Source organism: Brachycentrus maculatus, unplaced genomic scaffold (assembly GCF_059751285.1).
Source record: "Brachycentrus maculatus isolate JH-2025_06_01 unplaced genomic scaffold, ASM5975128v1 h1tg000049l, whole genome shotgun sequence".
In the NCBI taxonomy this organism is placed as follows: domain Eukaryota; kingdom Metazoa; phylum Arthropoda; class Insecta; order Trichoptera; family Brachycentridae; genus Brachycentrus; species Brachycentrus maculatus.
Genome location: NW_028280803.1, coordinates 2,049,043 through 2,069,596, shown reverse-complemented (window position 1 = coordinate 2,069,596; position 20,554 = coordinate 2,049,043). Strand labels below are relative to the sequence as shown.

The window sequence follows — 20,554 nt, the reverse complement described above, 5'->3', positions numbered from 1 at the left end:
GGTTAGGAGTCGTAACAATCGGCGGGTATGTATGAGGAGATGCATGAACGTGGAAGAGGCGAAGAATGTTTGCAAGGACAGAGTGGTGTGGCGCTCTATTCTCTCTGCCTACCCCTGCGGGGAAGCGGCGTGATGGTTAGTTAGTTAGTTTTTTTATAAGAGGTACTTACTGTATAACTTTTGTAAACTTAATAATATAAAGGATAATTTTCTCTTTTTTATTATTAAAAAAGTTTTTGATAAAAAACACAATCGGTCGGTGCCGTACGATAGTTTTTTTGTTTGCTAGCGACTTGTTTCTCTCTAATAAATGTGTGTACTTCGAGAGAGATGAGAAAACATTTAAATTTGTATGTTTATATCGGAACGATGAATACCTATGCGATCCGCGATTGCCCCTATATAAATAGAACATTGCTAGAAATAATACATAATAGATTTGATAACCAACATGAAAGACCCAACTCTGATGACCCAGTTGGCTGTGAGCTGCTTACTATGATTTCCATACAATATGAACTGGGATCTTTTGGTACTCCGTTTTGTATCACGTGTAATTTTGGATAAGCAGTACGGGAAAGGTTAAAAATGCTGATGGATATTAATTATTTTGGAGTTTCATAAATAATAAATAGTTTAAGTAGATAATTTTTATTACATATTAGAGATTTTTCTATTTACAAACAATAAAATGTCATAATATTATAGATATTAACAAATAACAGTACGTTTCAATATAATAAACAAAGTTTTTACATTATCATTATTTGTAGGGTTCTCTTTAATAGACTTATGATAAGAAAACGGTGATAATTTTTTGTAGTATTTGAAGGCCAAGAAGCTTTACGCAAAATTTGAATGAAACATAAAATGAAAACATTGATTGCATAAGGCTTCCTCTTAAAATGGCATGTTAAGAGGAAGCCTTATGCAATCAAACATATAATTAGAATTTTTGAAATTGTCTATTAATGAACATTTTATAGGGAAAGATATTACAGATTTAAAAAATAATAATTGTTTTAAAAATGCCGCTTCGTCATTTCACAATAGAATAAAATTTATAATAAAATAGTGTGATGCTCTACAGTTCAATTTGATATAAAATCATAGTGTATAATAGTATTTAACAAATATAAAAAGGCTGTTTTCTTTAAGAAAAGAAAGAAAACGGTTCATTGCAAAGAAAACGGCATTGAGAATGCATAATCAACAAATTTTTTGAGTGCTATAAAACGACAAATTATTTATAAAATCTAAACAAACTGAACTGCATATTTACTACAGTAAAAAAGATAAATCACGATAATGTAAATTATACAAATATATAAATAATTAAAAATATATTCAGGATGATTTCTAAAAAAATATTCGAAATTATATTATTTACACCATAGTGCGTTAAAAAAACAACACATTTTTATAAGAACATGCTACTTATCACACTCAAATACAGGATTGCTAAAAAAAGGTTTTGACAGTTAAAATATATACCAATTCCTCAATTTTAAAGAGTCTTTTGGACAGAAATGCGCCTGCACCACAGATATAGTTTCTTCAGTTTTCAAAGTTGAAAAAAATAATTTCCCACCCATTTTATTCCTTTTTACTAACTTCGAAACATATGCATTCTTTATACTCAGTTCAATACATATTTAGGAATGTACCTTTTCTGTTTATTGAGGCATTGGTGTACAAATATATATTTTAAAAAATAATTACGGAATGGCAGTTTAATATTAACAGAGTCATTTGAAGCAACAATAGTTTTCAGTTCTCGATAAGCAGTCATTGATAAATGACCACGCTAACTCTAAAATAATAAAAACAGATATCCAAATATTCTGCTAAAATGCTCTATTTTTTTGGTGACCTAACAAGTAGTGATTACATCATACACAATCTCTCGACTGATAAAATAAAATGTATCCAGTTTCTGAAGATTTCTGTATATCCGATGTTAAACCATAAAAGTCTTCTATTGTTGATGCATCAATTTTCTGAAAAAGAGAAAAAAAAATAGAACAAAACACATTTTGTAGACAACGGACACTTTATAATGTATATTATAAGTTATGCGTAAGAAATGTTATAAGTGTAGTCACATACAGACGGAATGTGAGTTTCTTATTTCCAGAATTTTTTAATACATAAAGGCTGGATTTGTACTGTCGATGTTAACTGAATTATAAATCAATTTCTTCCGGACATTTTTAACAGAATTTGAAAGATGTGCGTCTGGAATAAGGTTGTAAAAATTCTAGATTTGGAAAAAGATATGACAGTTGGCAGTGGTACATTGTAATGATATTGAATATTTAGGCTACTTCTATATAAAAATAATAATCTGTTTATAAATAAATTAGTCTACTGTTGCAGCGGTGTATAATTTGTATATACAAAATAATATAATTTGTATATACACCATCCAGGACTGCTTTCAATCTCAGATATCTCAGGAATCTCAGATATATAACGTAAAATAAGCATGTTCCCTTAGCCCTTGTTCTTATGCTGTCCAAGTAAGGATGAATGATTTTGCAGATATTAAACAGCATTGAGTATGCACAAATATTTTTTATTTTCAAACAAAACTTTAAAAAAAATAGTCTTGGTGACTTACCAAATGATACTTGGTGAGCCTAATTGAATATTCAGAAAAGCTACCGAGAAGTAGCCATAGTAAAGATTGTGGGGTTGAGAAACAGATGTTTCGACAATTAAAGACTTTGGGCATAAAAAAACTAATGTTCAATATTTTTACAACTGTTCAAAGGAGATATTAAAAAAATCATATATCCCCCAAATCAGATGTGGAAAATATGCTGTACTGGGATATATGTTAACAAAAATATCTGGTTTTTAAAAACTATAAAAAACCGGTTTTGTGACGGGTCATTTTTATCCCAAAGTCTTGAATATCCGGCCATCTTAAAGACTTAATTGTATGGACAAAGTTGTTTACTTACATCTACCATATCATCATCAAATAACAGCCAGAAACCGTGACTCTTGACTATACTGATGTAATGACCTCTGTTAGGGCCGGAGCCACAGTGAATAACCACGGCAACCAGGTCATATAGTCTGTCTGGATTCACTGCATCATCAGACTGCAATTCAAATAAAATAATATAAAGTATAATAAATCCAGATTCAAAAATAATAATCGTCATGCCTCATATTTACTGGGGATATACTTGGACATTCTGTTATTTGGCTTCATCAGTAACTCTGAATAAAGGTTACACTTAAAATAATTGTTTTTTAGAATGGTGAATTGAAGATAGCGGGGTGAGAAAATATATTTTTTTTTAATCTTATAAAATGAGTCTGGAAAGGTATTGTTAAAATCATTATATTACCTCTTATTATGAATAAAAATGAAAATCTAATCCTATTGCAGTTTTTTTATTATTATTTATTGTTAATGTGACAGTTGATTCTTGAAAACTGCCAAACAATAAGCAATGTTTCGCATTTTAAGTCTGCCGAAAAATTGGAAGGTAAACAAAAGAATAAAGAGTAATAAAACTATCAAAGAAAATATTTTTAAAGAGTCGCATCCGGGTCAGACATAATTTGGTAACCCTACGCTGTAGCAGAGTAATAATTAAACATAACATAAAAAAGTGAAGTAATTGAATAAAAAATAAGTTCAAAATGAAGTAAACTTACAGTATTAAATAATCTAAGCTCTAAGGGAAACACAACTCGGTGTGATACTTTAATATGCCTATTGTACTGTTCCATGTATTTGAAACGTTTTAAGTGCAGCGCCAGGATCATGGGGAGCTTCTTCACCCTCATCCTCTTCTGAGCCTCCTGATAGCTGCTGCAGTGATCGCATTTGAACTTGTTGTCACTGCACAATGTCTCTGTATTACTGAAACATCGCAGGCAGTGCGTTATACTAGTGTTGAGGTCCACGTCCACTTGCAGGTCGAAGAAGTCCTCATCTTTGCTGCTGACCGTCTCGCAGTTCAGGCACCGAGTCTCGCTGGTAAGTATTCCTTGGAATATTTCATGCACCCACGTGGGTTCATGGTTTGTACTACTGCTGCTGTCACCCGAACCGGGTTTTGGCTTGCAAGGGTTTTGATTCCGTTCCGCTAAATATCATAAAAAAAGCATTATTAGAATTATAATTTTAAATGATTCCTATTTAGAAATATACTACTACTACTACCATCACGCCATTTCCCCGCAGGGATAGGCAAAGACGATGAAACACTACATTTTACTTTTTTGACATACACTCTTAGCTTCCTTCACTCCATGCATGTAGTCATACATACCCTCCTTAGTCATTCTTTCATTATCCATTTGCAAATATCATTAATAATGGGATCAAGCTATTGATTTTAACCCGATCACAATTGGTTGGTCATTTTTACTTTCCCTAAGTACTTAATCATCAAGGCCGATTAAGCATTTTTACTGGCAACCCTATTTGCAGTACAACCGCAACTGAATTCAGATTGCTACACAAAGTTTTACGGGACTTGACTGTCATGAATTCTCTCTCTTTCTTTTTATAACATTTAGTCAATCATTGGTTGCTGAATATTTTACTACATTTTGTTGCATTTTAACACTTTAATCAAAAGTGTAATTACTGCAATAAATTGGGCGAAACCCTAAATTGTCTACCATATTTGATTAAGAAGAAATCAAATACAGTCCACACCTGACCAACGGTAGTAACATCTACACAATGCGGCACAATTATGTGAATTTTTATTTATTTTCGTAAATACCTATATTTTATTACAATAACACAGATATATAAGCAAGTTGTGTGTGCTACTGTATGGCTGCGAGACATGGTGCCTATCTGAAAGGGATAAGAATAGGCTGAATGCGTTGGAGATGTGGATCTATAGAAGAATGCTCGGGATATCCTGGAGAGACCACATCTCCAACGACGAGGTGCTACGATTGATCAAGGAAAGGAAGCACCTACTCGCGACTATCTCCAAAAGACGCGCCGAATGGATCGGCCACGTGATAAGACAAGAGGGTTTCCTGCACCGAATAATAGAGGGGACGATCGAGGGAATAAACGCCAGGACGCCCACGCCGCGAATACCTAAGCGACTTATACGAAGACATGGACTGCTCGACGTATGAGGAGCTGAAGAGGACTTCCGAAAATAGGCGAGAATGGCGACAGAGATGTCATCTGTTGCTACAAACCAATCCGCAGGATTGAGACCAGAGAGGAAGATAAGTAAGTTACAAACCAATTAGATTTAAAATGATCTGTTTCAGCTTTAGCTAACATTTTGCTAAAATGTCTGACCACAAAGTTAAGGTTTTAAATATTAAAAATGTAAACACAACTTACCTAATATTATCTCATTGATATGATTAATTAGAAAATTTAAGAACTCGTGGGCATCTTGCTGAAGGTAATTATCAAACTCCTCTGTAAAGAAATGATAAACACACATAAGAATATCATAATAATGATAATAATTTTGGATAACTTATTTGGCACCATTTACATAAAATACCACCTCAAGGGTGCTTACATTAATTATTTTTTGACATCTCATCAAAGATGAAGAAGAATATGGAAGTCTGGGCATTTACGGGGCTGACGACCGTCATTGGCTGGTTAAAGTGATCACTTTACACACGTGTAACATTCACCAATTCAACCCATTATTAACAACCACACTACTCAAATTCTTGGAAGTTCTATATATATATAAACCAATTTTGAAACATTATTCTTGGATATCAGTAGAACTTCACTAGAGACATCTATTGGTGAGATGAAAAGAAGCTTTTTATTGAGCAGAAACTCTTTTATTAGTATGTGAGGTCCGAATCCTGGATTATAATCACACACATGAGAAACGCTAGAAAATATCATTTTCATTTTTATTATTTAAGCTTATAATTTGACCAGATAATTTATTCACAACATTTTTGATTGTGTCCAAATACTTGTCCACAAAATCTGGATTATCTCCAATTGCAGGAGTTATTTTCATATTATTCCTATTATTTTTATGAAAATAACTCCTGTAATTGGAGATAATCCAGATTTTTGAGTGTGTCCAAGTATTTGGACACACTCAAAATGTTGCTTACATTAATCCCTACATATATGAAAAAAAGTAACGTGTTAAATAGTGTAATGTTTTTACCTTTTTCTTTTCTAAGTCTTGCGATGAATTTTTTTGGAGCGATTGACCCAACTTTTTTCTTTTGCGTTGCTATACTATAAAATAAATCAGCTAAACAGGAGAGGAGGGTCTCTTTGGTTCTTTTGTTTTTAGCTTTGTATTCCAAGACTTTATCTCTGAATGGCCGACAGAAATACAGTGCTTGCAGGACTGAATTACTATAGCAGGTATTACCGAACTGGAAAGCAGAAAAGGGGATAAAATTAAGTAATTATTTGTGTTTTAAATCGATGTTTTATATTTGAGTGAAAATCGATGAGCACAGGTTTGTGACAACTAATTTTAATATAAGCGGCATAGCAAAAACACGTAATGCTATATAAGTAAGCTAATTACAAGCGTAATTGTGTTAGATTAGGTGGAAGGAAACCGTATATATCTATGAAATGTGTATGCAACACGTCGAAAAATATATAATTGTCACATCTATACTCACGTTAACTAATCCAAAGTAGTGCTCATTGGGAGGAAATTGATCAGATCCTATATCCCGCTCGAGTTGTGATACATTTCCACCCTGAAAAGAATACGAATATTTGAAAAAAAAAATAACGCACTCATTTCGCTGAGGAATTAACGACTTATTAAAATATTTTCCGTCGCATCGCTTCAAATAACATTACGCTATTTTAATAATAATATTTTACGCATGCCAAATTGATAAATTTTAATTATAAAAAGGAATATGTAATTTTTTACCATTTTGGGTTAAATATCATTATTGCTCAAATCCCTGACATTTTGACAACTTTAAGTCATAGACAAGACTGATCTGGAGTGATCGACGAGTGCTGCCATCAAAATATAAATTGCATAAATATATTTTTTAAATGGTAACATTAAAATAAACTGTCTATGGTATCGATGAAATGTCTTACCGTTTACGTTTCCGAATTCGATTTCTGAAATTTAAATTTTGAATGTATGAAACCCATACAAATACTTTACCTATACATAGACGTTTTTTCATTAAAAAACCTGCGCGAGGATAATTTTTGCATAATTTTCACTTATATTTTTGTTCTTTTGGAATTCCAAAATCTGATATCGAATTGGGAAAGCTGACACGTGCGCCAAGGCTTAAAAACGTCAAAATCGGCTCAATTTGACACAATTTGACATTTGTTATTGTTGATTTGGAGAAATGATACAATAAATCGTTAATCTGCATTATATATCAATAAAATGGCATCAAATATAGAAATTGCGGATCCAGACAAAAAATATGCTTTCAAAGGTGCTCTGTTTAAACACACAAGCAAGACAAGTAACAAAAAGCGAGCATGGCGTTCCTTAAAACAAATCTTAGCCACGGAAAGAACACTGTCTTGGTCTGAAGATTCCGTTTTGTGTAAGATATTTTTTTATTCTATAAAATGTCGAAATTATTAATACCATATTGTGAATATGTGTAAATGATGTTCTTAATATTTTTTTTCAGATTATTCAATAAATGCACCTCCTTCTTTCAAGCCCAACAAGAAGTACTCTGATATATCTGGATTAATAGCACCGTACACCGATCCATATTCCAAATTATTGTATGCTAATGCTGAAGAATATTCTACTATACAAAGCCTCCCCATGGATATATCCGCTGGATACCTTCAATTGAGAGGGGCAAGCAGTATTGTCTAAGTTAAATTATTTTGTGTGAACAATGTTTCTGTGTTCATATATATTTATGTACATGTAGTGCTTAATCTTACAATCTCTCACTACTACATAATATTCTTCAGAACCCTAATTCACCTAAATGTGTTATTGTGGACAGTTACCATGTAATTTATGTATTAATTTTTAAATTAAACACAATTTTTTTGAGTCTTCAAAGTTGTATTTTATTAAAAAACACATAAAAATTAATATTGTGACAATTGTTTCGCCTAGTTATGGCATTTTCAAATTTACAGTTCTACAAATTAAAAGCCTAATCAATAAATAAAGTACCATGTAACATAACACGCTACTCTTCAATAATCTCTCCACTGTTCGAGTGGCCAGATTATGGAATCAATTACCTCTCCGTCTTAAAATGCATTATCTCTGATGAGCTTCAAGAAATACTTGAAAAATTACTATGTATCCATGGAACCCTAACTTTCCATCTTATCATCCCTTCCTTGGACCCTCCCCTTAACTTCTTACTTGATCCTACTCCCTAGGCCTTCATTGCATTTATATATTAACAGTTTTATAAATGTACAATATTGGAATAATTTGATCATACTGCAATTTTTTAGTTTTTGTCTTTTCACTTGTGCACAAGCACTATCTGCTCTTTACTTCAAACAACTGTTAATGTAAACCTTTCTCAAAATTACTTGCAAATTTTTGGTTTGTTAAAATATAATGTACATCTATTCTTTATATGTAGGTTAATAAATAAATATTTATTTGTATTTAATTGAACTTTGTATTCTTAATTAATAAAATAAATTATGATTTTTCAATATTTTTTTATTATTTAGAAAAAAAGGAGTAACGTTGAGGATGTTAATACCATTTTTGTCATTTACTAACTATACCCCACCACGCAATGCTGTGGCTCTAATAAAAATAAAAACCATTTGCATATTGAAATGCTATATTTTGAATTTGACAAAATTGTAATGCAATTAGTGAAGAGATTTATAAATTCGAACAAATGAACATTTTTATTTATAAGGATTATGCCGTGTTTTGGACTTAATATCTGGGCTAGTATCTTGGATGATGGAAGTTTAGAGACACTGAGACACCTGAAAAGTCGCTGCCAGAATCAGAAGGACCGTGATATAAATATAAGAAATTTAAAATATAAAGATAATTAGGATAAATTAAGGATTACTTGCTGAAAACATACAATAAAATTTAAGCCAAGAGCAGTTCCTCAATTGGTAGCTCATAATTTTTCTTCTATCTCTTATCTGGACCCTAGTGGTGCCTAGGACACTGCATCGGAACTACTTGGTGTAAACTATACTGTTTATTATGTGAAGGTGAGGTTGGCAGCCCTGCTCTCCAAATACTTGGTTCGGAGTGTAACATAATTGAATGGATACGGATGATATCAGTAAGTAGAGAAGGAGCTCAGGGTCAAGGAAATTATTGCAAAATGGGAAAGAAAGAGTATGTGTACTAGTAGGTAAACTCTATGAGAGGAAAAGGAGAATAGCAGCAATAACTAGAGCATTCAGGGCTGAATACCCTTACTTATACAAGCTTGTTCAACTTACTAGGAATGTGTACTCTTGAGAATAAATTACCTTCTAGTTGTTTCTTCTTTGGATATGTCTAGTTGTTAACATGTGACTAGTGCATTACAATCGCTTTTCATGTGTATGGGGTTATATTCTGGATATCACAGCTGGATATAGAATAGTATGTATGGACAGGCTCCATAGTGTAGTTGGGTAGATAGTCGACTGCAAAACTGGTGTTGTGGGTTCAATTCCTACCAATTGCAAAATAAATTCAAGAAATATTACTTTTCAACAGGTCTGGGTGTTTCTGATGTATTTTTTTTAAATTTACCTTCCCTATCTTCGCAGACAAGCTTCTAAAGACAGAGGCCTTTAAAGACTTTTTTTCCCAAAATAAACACATGTATTTATTTTTCTATAGCAAGCTGGCCAATGACAGGTTGTAAACATTGTAAATGCCCAAAATTCTCTTCATATAAATTGCTTTGTCTCTGTTTAGCATCTATAATATTTCTAGGTATTTTAGTTTGAAAATTCAACAAATAAAAAAAAAAATGGGTTGCAGAAGGGATACACGAGCAAAAAAGGTTCTTATTACAAAATATATGGCGTTGACAAATCGCCCCTATAACAAGCCCAAAAGTATTTTTACCGTTTGGTCACACTGGTCACACGTCATTGGTTACGAATTGGGTCATTGTTTATATTTTTGACAATTCGCCGGAAATTTGTCCAATTCATACGGTAACAAAACAAAGTTTATTCTTAATTAATATAATTTTTTGTTACGTGTTCCGAATTTTGGATGCATTACGAGGTTTCCTATCGTGGTTTTATCGTTGCGTTAATTCATTTTAACGTAAAATTCAAGGGATGATGTGGACTTATCTGTGTGGTCGGTCATAGAGGAAGTACATTATTTTGATGCTGTATAAATATACGATAAGTAACTTCCACGTCAGAGGCTGGATTCTTATTGCTTCCAGATTAAGAATTTCCGCGTTCGGTATCCCGGTTTCGGTTTGATTTTACTTAACGCCTCTTCAGCGGTGATTGAAAATTAGGTCGGTTTAATTTAACGTGACATTTTGTGAATTGAGAGCGCGTATTTAAATTTTATTTAAAGAGCTAATTATTGTTTTGTTTTATTTAGAGGGCAAATATGAAGATCTTAGTGTTAGCGACATTTCTCGCGATCGCCGTGGCTTCGGCTGTGCCTAAACCGGAAGATAAAAGGATTCTAAACCATGATTTATCCGATGCCGAGCACTTTCCTAACCAACATCACAGTCCTCAATACGATCATGAAGCCTTCCTGGGGGAGGACCAAGCCAAGACATTCGACCAGCTGCCTCCTGAAGAAAGCCAACGGAGATTAGGGTAACGTTAATATAATGAAGTTAATTACTGAACTCATTAAATGAATGAAGTTACTACTTCAATAACTCATCACCTCAAGGAACAAATTAGCAGTGTCTTAGAAGCTAGTTCACACACAAGTGTGCAACCTATAGGGTACCCTATGCATTACCAAATAAGAGTCATAAAAAGATTTCACATTGATGTACAGTTTGCACTAGCAAATATTTTCTGATATTTGCTCATAAAAATGCTTGTATTTAAAATTGCCTGGCTCCACACTGTTGTGGTTAGGTGGCAGTGGTCCGAGGTTTGATTTCAGGGGAGTCAAAATAAATATCAGTGATTTTACACTCTAATATTGATTGAATATCACCCTGGATTGGTACCTGAAACACAGGACTGATCATCTTGTCTTTATGTAAATAACAATCATGTTACATTGTGTCAACCCGATCAGTGCCCTATGCATCATAGGGTGCAGGTAAGGGTCAAATATACAAAACACAATTTGAACTCTTTATGTTTTGCTATAAACAAATATTTAAGAATGTTTTCAGGGGTGGGATTATGAACCTTATTACATTAACAATCAAAATAACATTGCATCAAATCCATTCAGTGTCTTTACACCAAAGGGTCAGAAGACGTACTTAAAATAGAACTCATTTTACAGATTGATTGTGGACAAAATAGATACAGACAAAGATGGTTTCGTCTCGATGGTAGAGCTCCAGGACTGGATCCGGTACACCCAGAACCGGTATATCGACGATGATGTGGATCGCCAGTGGAAACAGCATAATCCCGATAATAAGAAAACCATTCCGTGGCAGGTATGGATTGTCAGCTAATCCCTTTTAACAACAACAAAAAATCTGATAATTTAAACCATGGGTCGGCAACCAGTGGACATGCAAGTCGCAAGGCGTCTTGGTGCGGCGCGCAAGATTATCACCACAACGACGAAGCATATCAATGAAAAAAAACTCCTAACTATCGAAAAAACAAACACTGTTTGTGGTTATCGATGCGGTTATCTACTTCGAAAATGCAAGCTAAGGTAAAAATAATTGCAAGTGAAATGCAACCGCTAAAATCCGTTGATTCTATTAATTACAATAAACATAAAAATATACGATAAACATGTTTCTTAAAACTGAAATATTTGTAGACAAATATTGTAGACATACTGTAATAACATATGGTGTAAGTGCGGCCCGCACTAATCCCACGTAAAATATTTGTGCTTTTTACAACAAAAGGTTGCCGACCTATGATTTAGACTAATTAATTTGTAAAATTACATAAATATTATCTTCCAGGGGTATACCAGGCTGATATCTTCAATATTTATATTATTTTTTATATCAGACACTGGATTATTCACCCTATGGATGATTTGCCAATATTATTGGTGTCTCAAATAATTTTACCTATGTTCAAACGGAGCTAGCTAAATAAATACTTCACAAATTTCTCAGCCATACTTCCAAATCTATTGAAAATTGTACTGGCATTAGGGTTTGCGGCTACTTGTGATTAGTGTACTGAGGTTCAGGCGGCAGACTGAGCATAATTAGTTTCGGGGTTGATGAAAAAACCACCTGACAACAATGTGTTAAGATAATTTTTTATGATATTCATTTTACTGGTGATTTTTTTTTACATGTATCATTATTTGCATTTTCAGTACAATTGTAAGAGGTGAGTATCAAAATAAAAATGAGTTTTTCTTTTGTCAGGTCTACAAAAAGGCTATTTATGGTTTTATGGATGAAATGGACGAGAAAGAGCTAGGAAATGAAGGAGGGGAAGGATTCTCATACAAGGCTATGCTGAGACGAGACAGGAGACGCTGGTCTCACGCTGGTTAGTAATACTAGTACCGGTTAGAACAGTAGTCTCGGTTAGAACCCATTCCACCACAATTTGATACCTATTTCTAATAATGAGCCGCTTATGCTCACAGAAATAGTATGAAATTGAAGTATTTTTTTAAATAATAAAAACACAAATATTTCTCTTTTTTTATTTTTTTTTTCATATGTATTGTGTACTGCAGTAAAAATTAATATTTTATCTCCTGAAACTGTAAAGATATTTTCAAATTTCATTAATTCATTCGGCAGTCACTTTGTGTTAAAATCTATCCATTTTTCATTAACGTTTTACTTAGTAAATATCACACCTTAGTAAATTTCACAGTAGATTTTAAGAAATAGTGGTATTTACTAAGTAAAACATTCATTTAAAAGGATATTTTCAAATGTTTTAGTTCTCAATAATGGTTTATTTCCGTATTTCAGATACTGACGAAGATGAAGCTCTAAACCGAGAAGAGTTTAAGGCATTTTTACACCCCGAAGAACATCCCTTGATGAGGAATATCGTAGTAATTGAAACAATGGAAGACATTGATAAAAATAAGGTAAGAAAATCAAATCTCTTTGTTATTTTTTGCACTATACATATTATAACCTGTAAGTGCATGTAAGTGCATGCAGTAAGACCCCAATAAATGTGTGTGGCGTAGCGTAATGTTATAAATCGTTTACAATTTCGGGGAATGTAAACAGCATGAAGCATGGCCTTTCTTATTCTTTAATTCCTGCCTCCATAGTCTAGTGGTTAGCACATTTGGATACCACACTGGAGGTTCGATTCTCAGGGGGGCTAAATAAATACAAGTGTTTTTTCCACTTTAATATTTATGTAATATTATTCTGGACTGATATATTTATGTAATATTATCCTGATATATTTATGTAATATTATCCTGAAGCGCAGGACTGATCTCTTGCTTTCATATAACAAACAATCAAATTAACATTGCATCTGTTTGATGCAGTGCCCTATGCACCATTGGGTGCATATGAAGGTAAGTAGTAGTAGTAATTTTAGTTTAATTCTTGCGCTTCAAATAATTTATTATATTAATTTACTTCCTGAAATATGTAATTAAAAATAAGTATAATACGAAATGATACAATATATTTTAAATTTTTTTTTTAATACAGGATGGTCAGATATCCCTTCAGGAATATATCGGAGACATGTACCGACCAGACGAGGAAGGTGAGGAAGAGCCGGAATGGGTTAAGAATGAAAAAGAGCACTTTACAGAGTTCCGGTGAGATCATGTTTATATAAAATATAAGGTTATATTTTACTATTAACACACTAAGAATGGGTGTTTTTTACGCCTGCAGAGTGCTGGCGACGGGATTCGATAATTGTGTACATGTAGTTATGACCTTAACAATGAGATTGGTACATAATATTCATATAAAAACATTTAATAATTTATTTATGTAACTGCAGACAGTTGGTAGAATTCCATATTGAATTGTTGGATAATATATCAAAAATTAAACAAGGTTCATTTGGTTGAATTCTACATTTATTTATGTATATTTTAATACAAGAAGCGTTTCGTCTTCTTAGGACATTATCAAACACATGTATTCGCGTATTACCCAAAAATTAAATAATTCCTTCTTTTCTGACTTTGAAATGAGCCGGCGCGAGAGGTAAACATACCCTTCCCGTCCTTAAGCATCAATCGACCAAACGGGTAGAAATACCGTTCCCGTCCTTAGTGTGTTAAGCAATTTCCATTACCCACTTGGGCGGTATCGCCATTGTGGTGACATTTGGAGATTTAAAAGGAGAAAAATACACTTTTGCAAGGAAGAAAAAAACACAATTTTTCCAAAACACTAAGAAAACAGAACTTTTATTTTAAACTCACACATTAAAAGTTAACATTTTACAAATTGTAAAAAATATGTACAGGAAAAAGCCACACATCACTCCAATTCTTTTTAAAAAGTAAGCATAAATCCATTAAAAAATTCTGTTATTTTCTGCTTCTTTCAAGTTTAAGTTGCTACTTGTCTGCAGTATTTTGGGCGCGAAGCATTCCCAGATAGAGGCCGGTCTGCAGTATTTTGGGCGCAAAGCATTCCTAGATAGAGGCCGGTCTGCAGTATTTTGGGCGTGAAGCATTCCTAGATAGAGGCCAGTCTGCAGTATTTTGGGCGCCATCATTCCTAGATAGAGGCCAGTCTGCAGTATTTTGGGCGCCATCATTCCTAGATAGAGGCCAGTCTGCAGTATTTTAAGCGCGAAGCCTTCCTAGATAGAGGCCGGTCTGTCTTTTGGGCGCGAAGCCTTCCTAGATAGAGGCAGTATTTTGGGCCCGAAGCATTCCTAGGTAGAGGCCGGTATGCAGTATTTTGGGCGCGAAGCATTCCTAGATTAAAGATTCCTAGATTAGAGGCCGGTTAAAGTGGCGCCGGTTAAGAGAACGTCTACTGTATTTCGACAAAGTGTTTATACGAGATTTTCATGCATTTAGTGACACAAATAAGGACGGAGTGATGGACGGTGATGAAGTGAGAACATGGATAGTTCCTCCAGACTTCGATCACGCCGAGGCAGAAGCGAGACATTTGATCTTCGAAGCCGACACGGATGCTGACGAGAAACTCACCAAAAGCGAGATCCTCGCCAAGTACGATCTGTTTGTCGGATCACAAGCCACCGACTTCGGCGAAGCTCTCGCGAGACACGATGAGTTTTAACTGTCTACGATTTTGTCAATTAGACGTTGTTAAGCAATGATTGGGTTTGCTTCCATGCATAAAAACTGATTCTGTCATCTGTGGAATTCTTCCGTATGAACAAATGATATGTTTGAAATTTTCCAATGCTTTGCGCGTAAATTGTAATTAAATATCGTGTTGCCATTTTTTTTATTAAAACGTCGTTGAAATTGCGGTGTTATTACTTATCAATGTGAATGCAATATCAAAACAAGTCAAAAATTAAATTTTTTGAGATTAGCACTGTATTTAATGTCAAATTAAGTAAAAAATTGTTAATGTGTATCTGAATTACAAGCTTAAATCAAGTATTTTATGAATTGGATGACCATTCTGGTTTTCTCTTGTTCATTAACAGTACTTGCGAGATTATTTTAAATAAGAAATAAATGTAATAAGGTGCAAGTTTTTTTGTTGACAATATAGATGTAGTTGTAATCAATTTACGTGATCAAATGTGATGGAACTGCAACAGTGAAGCTCAATAATTTGGAATTGAAGGGACCAAAACTTGAAAAATATTCCAAAATTCGAAGTAGTCAATTTCAAACATGTTGCAATTATGTAGCATGTTGCCAAATCAATTACCTATTTTATTAAAATTTGTATTTGAAGTTTGTTTTTTTTTATATATTTTAAATAAACCCCTTTTCATAAAATTGCATATTTTAACTTGTGTTGGTGTTGCATTAAACTGATATAATATAAGATTACTCTGATATACATCTTATATCGGGTTTTTGGATTTTAATGAAAATGTTGATTGGTAGTACGTATATTAAACAAAATTGATCATTGCCTAATAAAGTCTAGTCTCTAAATGTTCTATTAATGGTGCCTTGAGTAGGTTTTGTATCTCAGCTTGTTAAATGGACGAGTAGAATGGTTTACGCAGATCTGATTATGAAGTCTAATTGTCAGTAGACCGAGTGATATTTTATGAGAATATTGGCTTCTTCTTCCATATTATGTACTCAGTTTAAAGGTATTATATGAATTGTTGATCTGTACTTCATATCCTTGCTTTTGGTGCTTTTGACCTTACATCTACTTTAACATATTTTTGTGTTTATATTCAATATTAAATTTTCAAATGATGTCTGTTGAATTATTATTGTCGGCTGATAAGCGAATGATTTCATTGAACAAATAGTAATGCATAATTTATACCAATATTTTTATAAAAAGATACATATTTTTTTCGTAATTATCTTATGTTATTTCCTAATTTTTATACCATAAATAGGTCAAATTGACTGCTTCCATTTCCAGTTCAGTTTTGTCAATTTAATCTAAATGAAGGTACATACATACCTTTCTCTTCCAGAATAATTCATTCCTATTTTTTTTGCTTGCCTATTTTAGTTATAATAAATGGTTTTAACTGACAGTTACATTTACCATTTTAATGTAAAATATTGATTTAACAGTATTTTTAAAGCAATTAAAGTCAAGCAATAATTTCATTTATCTATCTATTTATTTATATGTATTTTATTCTTATATGTAATTAAATTTGAAAAGTAAAATATCAGTCATCCGAAAAGATGATTGTTATGCACGTAATATTTACAAATAAATACACCTTTATTTACTGCCGCACAATTATTATAATAAGGCTTATAATATCAGAAGATTAGTTTTTTGTTCCTTTGGTCGTTGTCAACAAATATATTTTTTTAAAGAATAATTGTATTAATAAGCTGCTTTATATTTGAACAAATGATGAGATTTTAATAAAGTTTTATTATGATTAGTATAGTATATTAGACAAATGCATTTATCACTATATTATTAAGATTCGCCGAGGAAGTGCCTGGTAGTGCATGAATTTTACTTAATTTTAAATGAATCTTAAACAATTTGTGTACGTACTTTGCTAGATCTTTATTGTACAGTAATCCATCGCTATCCGCAGTTTCTCTTATCCACATTCAAGAGGTTGGTTTATACCATAGACAAACTCAAACTCTTCTAAGATAATTTACTAATGTGAAACTTTTAGATGGAGTAATTGAAATGTACAAAATGGAGGGTAAAAAATAAAGTTCTGTTCCCATTCTCTAGCACAGCATTAAATGTTTTCAACTCTGTATAGTAACAGCAAAAATATTCTCATTAATTGATTCAGCAGTCACTTTGTAGTGATATCTATCAAGTTTTAATTTAGATTTCATTAGGTAAATAAAACTATAGTGTCACAATGATTTTAAGAAATAGTGCTATTTAACAAGTGAAATTTAAATTAAAAATGGAAATAAATGCTAGTTTTAAACTCCAACCATTAATTTACTGTATAAAATGCCATGTTTTTATACCCTTAACCTCAAGTTTCAAAATTCACAATTGCAGATAATGATGTTTACTGTACATAATGATTTAGAACACTTCTTAGTCTTCTTAGTTTATGTTTTTAGATTTTACTACAGTGCCAAAAATTTTATGATCTTAGTAATAAACACTTATCTAATATTTGTTATGCATTTTATTTTCCTCCTGACCTAGTTGTGTAAAGATAAGATGGCTGCGGAGTTATCTTGACGCATTGCTTACATATTGCTCACTCCTTTCAACAACGTCATATATAAAAAATTGACAGTTTTCAGTTGTTCATGTTATCGGAATGCTTAGAAAATATACCATATCCCAGCAAAAGCGGTATATTTTTAACTTAATATTTACCCGCTACAGGGCAGAAAGTTATGTTTTTGCATTTTGAAGAAAAGGTATTGTTTTATTTTTTTTTTAAATATACTAAATATTTTTCAAATGGAGAAGAAAAAAAATTCAGGTTTTACCTAAAAAAATCAGTAGCACAGTAAAAAAAGTGCCTTGATATTTATTTTTAATACATTTCATTATATTCTTAAACTTTAAAAACAAACTCCTGAAAAATCAAGTTTTTTGATACATGACGTTGTCGAAAGGAGTGATCAGTACAGGGTTTCTAGCACAAGAAACGTGCAACCTATGACGTCACACAATTCACCACTGAAACTTGCTTGCAGCTTTATTATTGAGGCTGACACTATCAATTACATACTTAAATTTGTTAAAAACATCTCAATGTTTTAAATTAATTATTTTCCTTAATTAATTTTCATAATTTATTGAACCAGTACAATAGTAGTAGACCCTTAGGGTCAATAATAATAAATTCTTGAGGTCAACAAAAGGAAACCCTCGAAGTTGACAAATATAGTATTTTTAAGAAAAAAAGGTAAAAATGCAATAATTTTTTGGCCATAAAAAGGCGACTCCTTGGATCAAAAATTAAAGTTCCTCTAGTTTAAACTTTTACACTAAAGGACTAAGAGTTTAGATTTTTATTATCACTTTTATTCACTAAGAGTTTAGACTATTATTATGACCTATTTGTCCATTTTTAAACTTCTACTTTTGACAAAAATTAAGGAAAACTTGGCAAGATCAATTACTTCAAATACTTGAAGATGTTTGAGTCAGGAATCGGAACAATCGGTGCGTATATACATATATATTAAACACATAAAATTGAATACAAAATATTTCAAATAAATGTTTTGAATTATTATACATGTAAACAAAAGTACAGAAAAAAATATAGTAAGAGGGAATATAAAGCACGAATAATGTAAAAAGTATGCTTAATACAATTAAAAAGAAATCATAAGAGAACAGGTTTAAAATCGAAAACAAAGTAAATATTGTGAAAATGAAACTAAGTAATGACACGAAACATAATCTAAGCTTTTGGTATATCTAGACTGTGAATAAGTAAATATTGCAAAAACATATTACACCAAAATTATAAATTAATAAATTGAGTAACAGGTACCTAAACTTGGGAACACAGTAAAAGTAACTAAAACCACATTTATTTATTTTTAATTAATGTTTTACTTAGTAAATACCACTATTTCTTAAAATCTACTGTGACACGTGTTTCGGTGTATTCCGCATCATTTTCAAACACCGTATGTGAAGCTAATTCCAAATTTTAGAGTTGGGTCCTTGGACGTTGAAGGTTGAAGAGGCGGTAGATTTGTACTCGTATAAGATTACTTTTTTAGTTTATTAATGTAAACACGACTAGTTACGAGAACTACAGATGTTCTCAACATCTGTAGTTCTTGAAACTAGTCGTGTTATATTATTGAACTAAAAAAGTGGCCGTAAACAAGTGTTTTATTTTTATACTTAAATCACCATAACAAAGACAGAATGTAAAGTGAATAAAATTGAACATAATAAAATGTAAAATTTAAACCAAGAAAAATGTATAGCAAAAAGGATAATAAATAAAAAAATATGAAACCAAAAAATGTATTACAACGAGAAAATGTAATAAAAAAAAGAAGTACTATTTTATAAAATATTTTTTTAATGTAATTTGTTGTGGATTTATAATAAGTTTTTTCATAGCTAGCTACACTTCAGGGTTGATTGCCAATCTAATTCAAAGATCTTACATCAAGGCTAGTGTTGTACGTATATCTACATATATTTTTTTATGTGCACGTGTTTTATATCAACGAAAACCTTCGAATTTTCATTATACTCGTATGTCATGTTTTTACCCTTTACTGAAAGCAATATTAATTAATCACAGTTTTGCGTCATTTTGTATGTAAAGGAAGCATGGAGTTGGCAGAAAAAGGATGAAAATGCGGTCTCTTAGACAAACGTGCGACAAAACGATGCATGATGGATGTTCGAATGGAAAATTAAGGAAAGAATGCAAGGCTTAGATAAGCATTACCGATAAAATTAAGAAATTTGTGTTTGAGATGGCTTTGGGCATGTGAATCGAATGAGTGAAGAAATAACAGTAAATAAATATATGAGGCGCGTGTACTTGTGAATAGAAATAGAGGAAAACCGAAGAAAACTTGGTATAATAAAGTATTTTAAATAGTTGAAATTGTTCAGATCAGAGGTTGGAATAATCGACGGGTATATATGAGGAGATGCTTTGGTGCACAAATATGACAGATTGGTGAGGCGTTCTATTCTCTCTGCCTACCCCTACGGGGAAATGGCGTTACGATTAGTAAGTTACATTATTTCTGCGTTTTTGCGAAAGAAAACATAATTCGGAATGCTTAATTCAGTTTCGCGTAGTGGGAAACCAAATAAAGCACGAAATTGAAATGCAATATAAATCGTTGACAAGTCCCGCAAATATTTGCATTCCAAAAATACCCCAAGTTTTCCGGCC

At 32.3% G+C, this 20,554-nt stretch overlaps 3 protein-coding genes across 4 annotated transcripts; 2 read left to right on the top strand and 1 right to left on the bottom strand.

The window, feature by feature from the left end:
* Positions 1 to 635: 635 nt before the first annotated feature.
* On the bottom strand, positions 636 to 6,969 carry Usp12-46 (Ubiquitin-specific protease 12/46). Its single transcript, XM_088277759.1, has 7 exons — positions 6,900 to 6,969; positions 6,637 to 6,717; positions 6,162 to 6,378; positions 5,351 to 5,431; positions 3,679 to 4,112; positions 2,970 to 3,113; positions 636 to 2,000 (listed from the first exon to the last, which is right to left on the bottom strand). The coding sequence occupies exons 1-7, from the start codon at positions 6,900 to 6,902 to the stop codon at positions 1,893 to 1,895; spliced, it is 1,068 nt and encodes a 355-aa protein (XP_088133885.1). The 5' UTR covers positions 6,903 to 6,969; the 3' UTR covers positions 636 to 1,892.
* Positions 6,970 to 7,244: 275 nt separating this feature from the next.
* On the top strand, positions 7,245 to 8,469 carry LOC148312189 (INO80 complex subunit C). Its single transcript, XM_088277758.1, has 2 exons — positions 7,245 to 7,551; positions 7,642 to 8,469. The coding sequence occupies exons 1-2, from the start codon at positions 7,386 to 7,388 to the stop codon at positions 7,836 to 7,838; spliced, it is 363 nt and encodes a 120-aa protein (XP_088133884.1). The 5' UTR covers positions 7,245 to 7,385; the 3' UTR covers positions 7,839 to 8,469.
* Positions 8,470 to 10,044: 1,575 nt separating this feature from the next.
* scf (Calumenin B scf) lies at positions 10,045 to 17,826 on the top strand. Of its 2 annotated transcripts, none has more exons than XM_088277720.1 (7): positions 10,045 to 10,129; positions 10,539 to 10,765; positions 11,421 to 11,580; positions 12,490 to 12,616; positions 13,054 to 13,175; positions 13,765 to 13,877; positions 15,108 to 17,826. In XM_088277720.1, the coding sequence occupies exons 2-7, from the start codon at positions 10,548 to 10,550 to the stop codon at positions 15,331 to 15,333; spliced, it is 966 nt and encodes a 321-aa protein (XP_088133846.1). In that variant the 5' UTR covers positions 10,045 to 10,129; positions 10,539 to 10,547; the 3' UTR covers positions 15,334 to 17,826. The 2 variants fall into 2 exon arrangements, with proteins under 2 accessions (XP_088133846.1, XP_088133844.1); XM_088277718.1 differs by having other exon boundaries at positions 10,085 to 10,449.
* Positions 17,827 to 20,554: the final 2,728 nt, after the last annotated feature.

What these genes read in the sequence shown, in the direction of transcription:
- scf (XM_088277720.1), top strand. Translation starts at nt 10,548, where the DNA reads ATGAAGATCTTAGTGTTAGCGACATTTCTCGCGATCGCCGTGGCTTCG. An exon ending in AGAAAACCATTCCGTGGCAG is followed by an intron (nt 11,581 to 12,489) that starts GTATGGATTGTC and finishes TTCTTTTGTCAG; the next exon opens with GTCTACAAAAAGGCTATTTA. An exon ending in GAGCACTTTACAGAGTTCCG is followed by an intron (nt 13,878 to 15,107) that starts GTGAGATCATGT and finishes TCATGCATTTAG; the next exon opens with TGACACAAATAAGGACGGAG.
- LOC148312189 (XM_088277758.1), top strand. Translation starts at nt 7,386, where the DNA reads ATGGCATCAAATATAGAAATTGCGGATCCAGACAAAAAATATGCTTTC. An exon ending in GTCTGAAGATTCCGTTTTGT is followed by an intron (nt 7,552 to 7,641) that starts GTAAGATATTTT and finishes ATTTTTTTTCAG; the next exon opens with ATTATTCAATAAATGCACCT.
- Usp12-46 (XM_088277759.1), bottom strand. An exon ending in ACTACTTTGGATTAGTTAAC is followed by an intron (nt 6,379 to 6,636) that starts GTGAGTATAGAT and finishes TCTGCTTTCCAG; the next exon opens with TTCGGTAATACCTGCTATAG. An exon ending in TTGATGATGATATGGTAGAT is followed by an intron (nt 2,001 to 2,969) that starts GTAAGTAAACAA and finishes TCTCTTTTTCAG; the next exon opens with AAAATTGATGCATCAACAAT.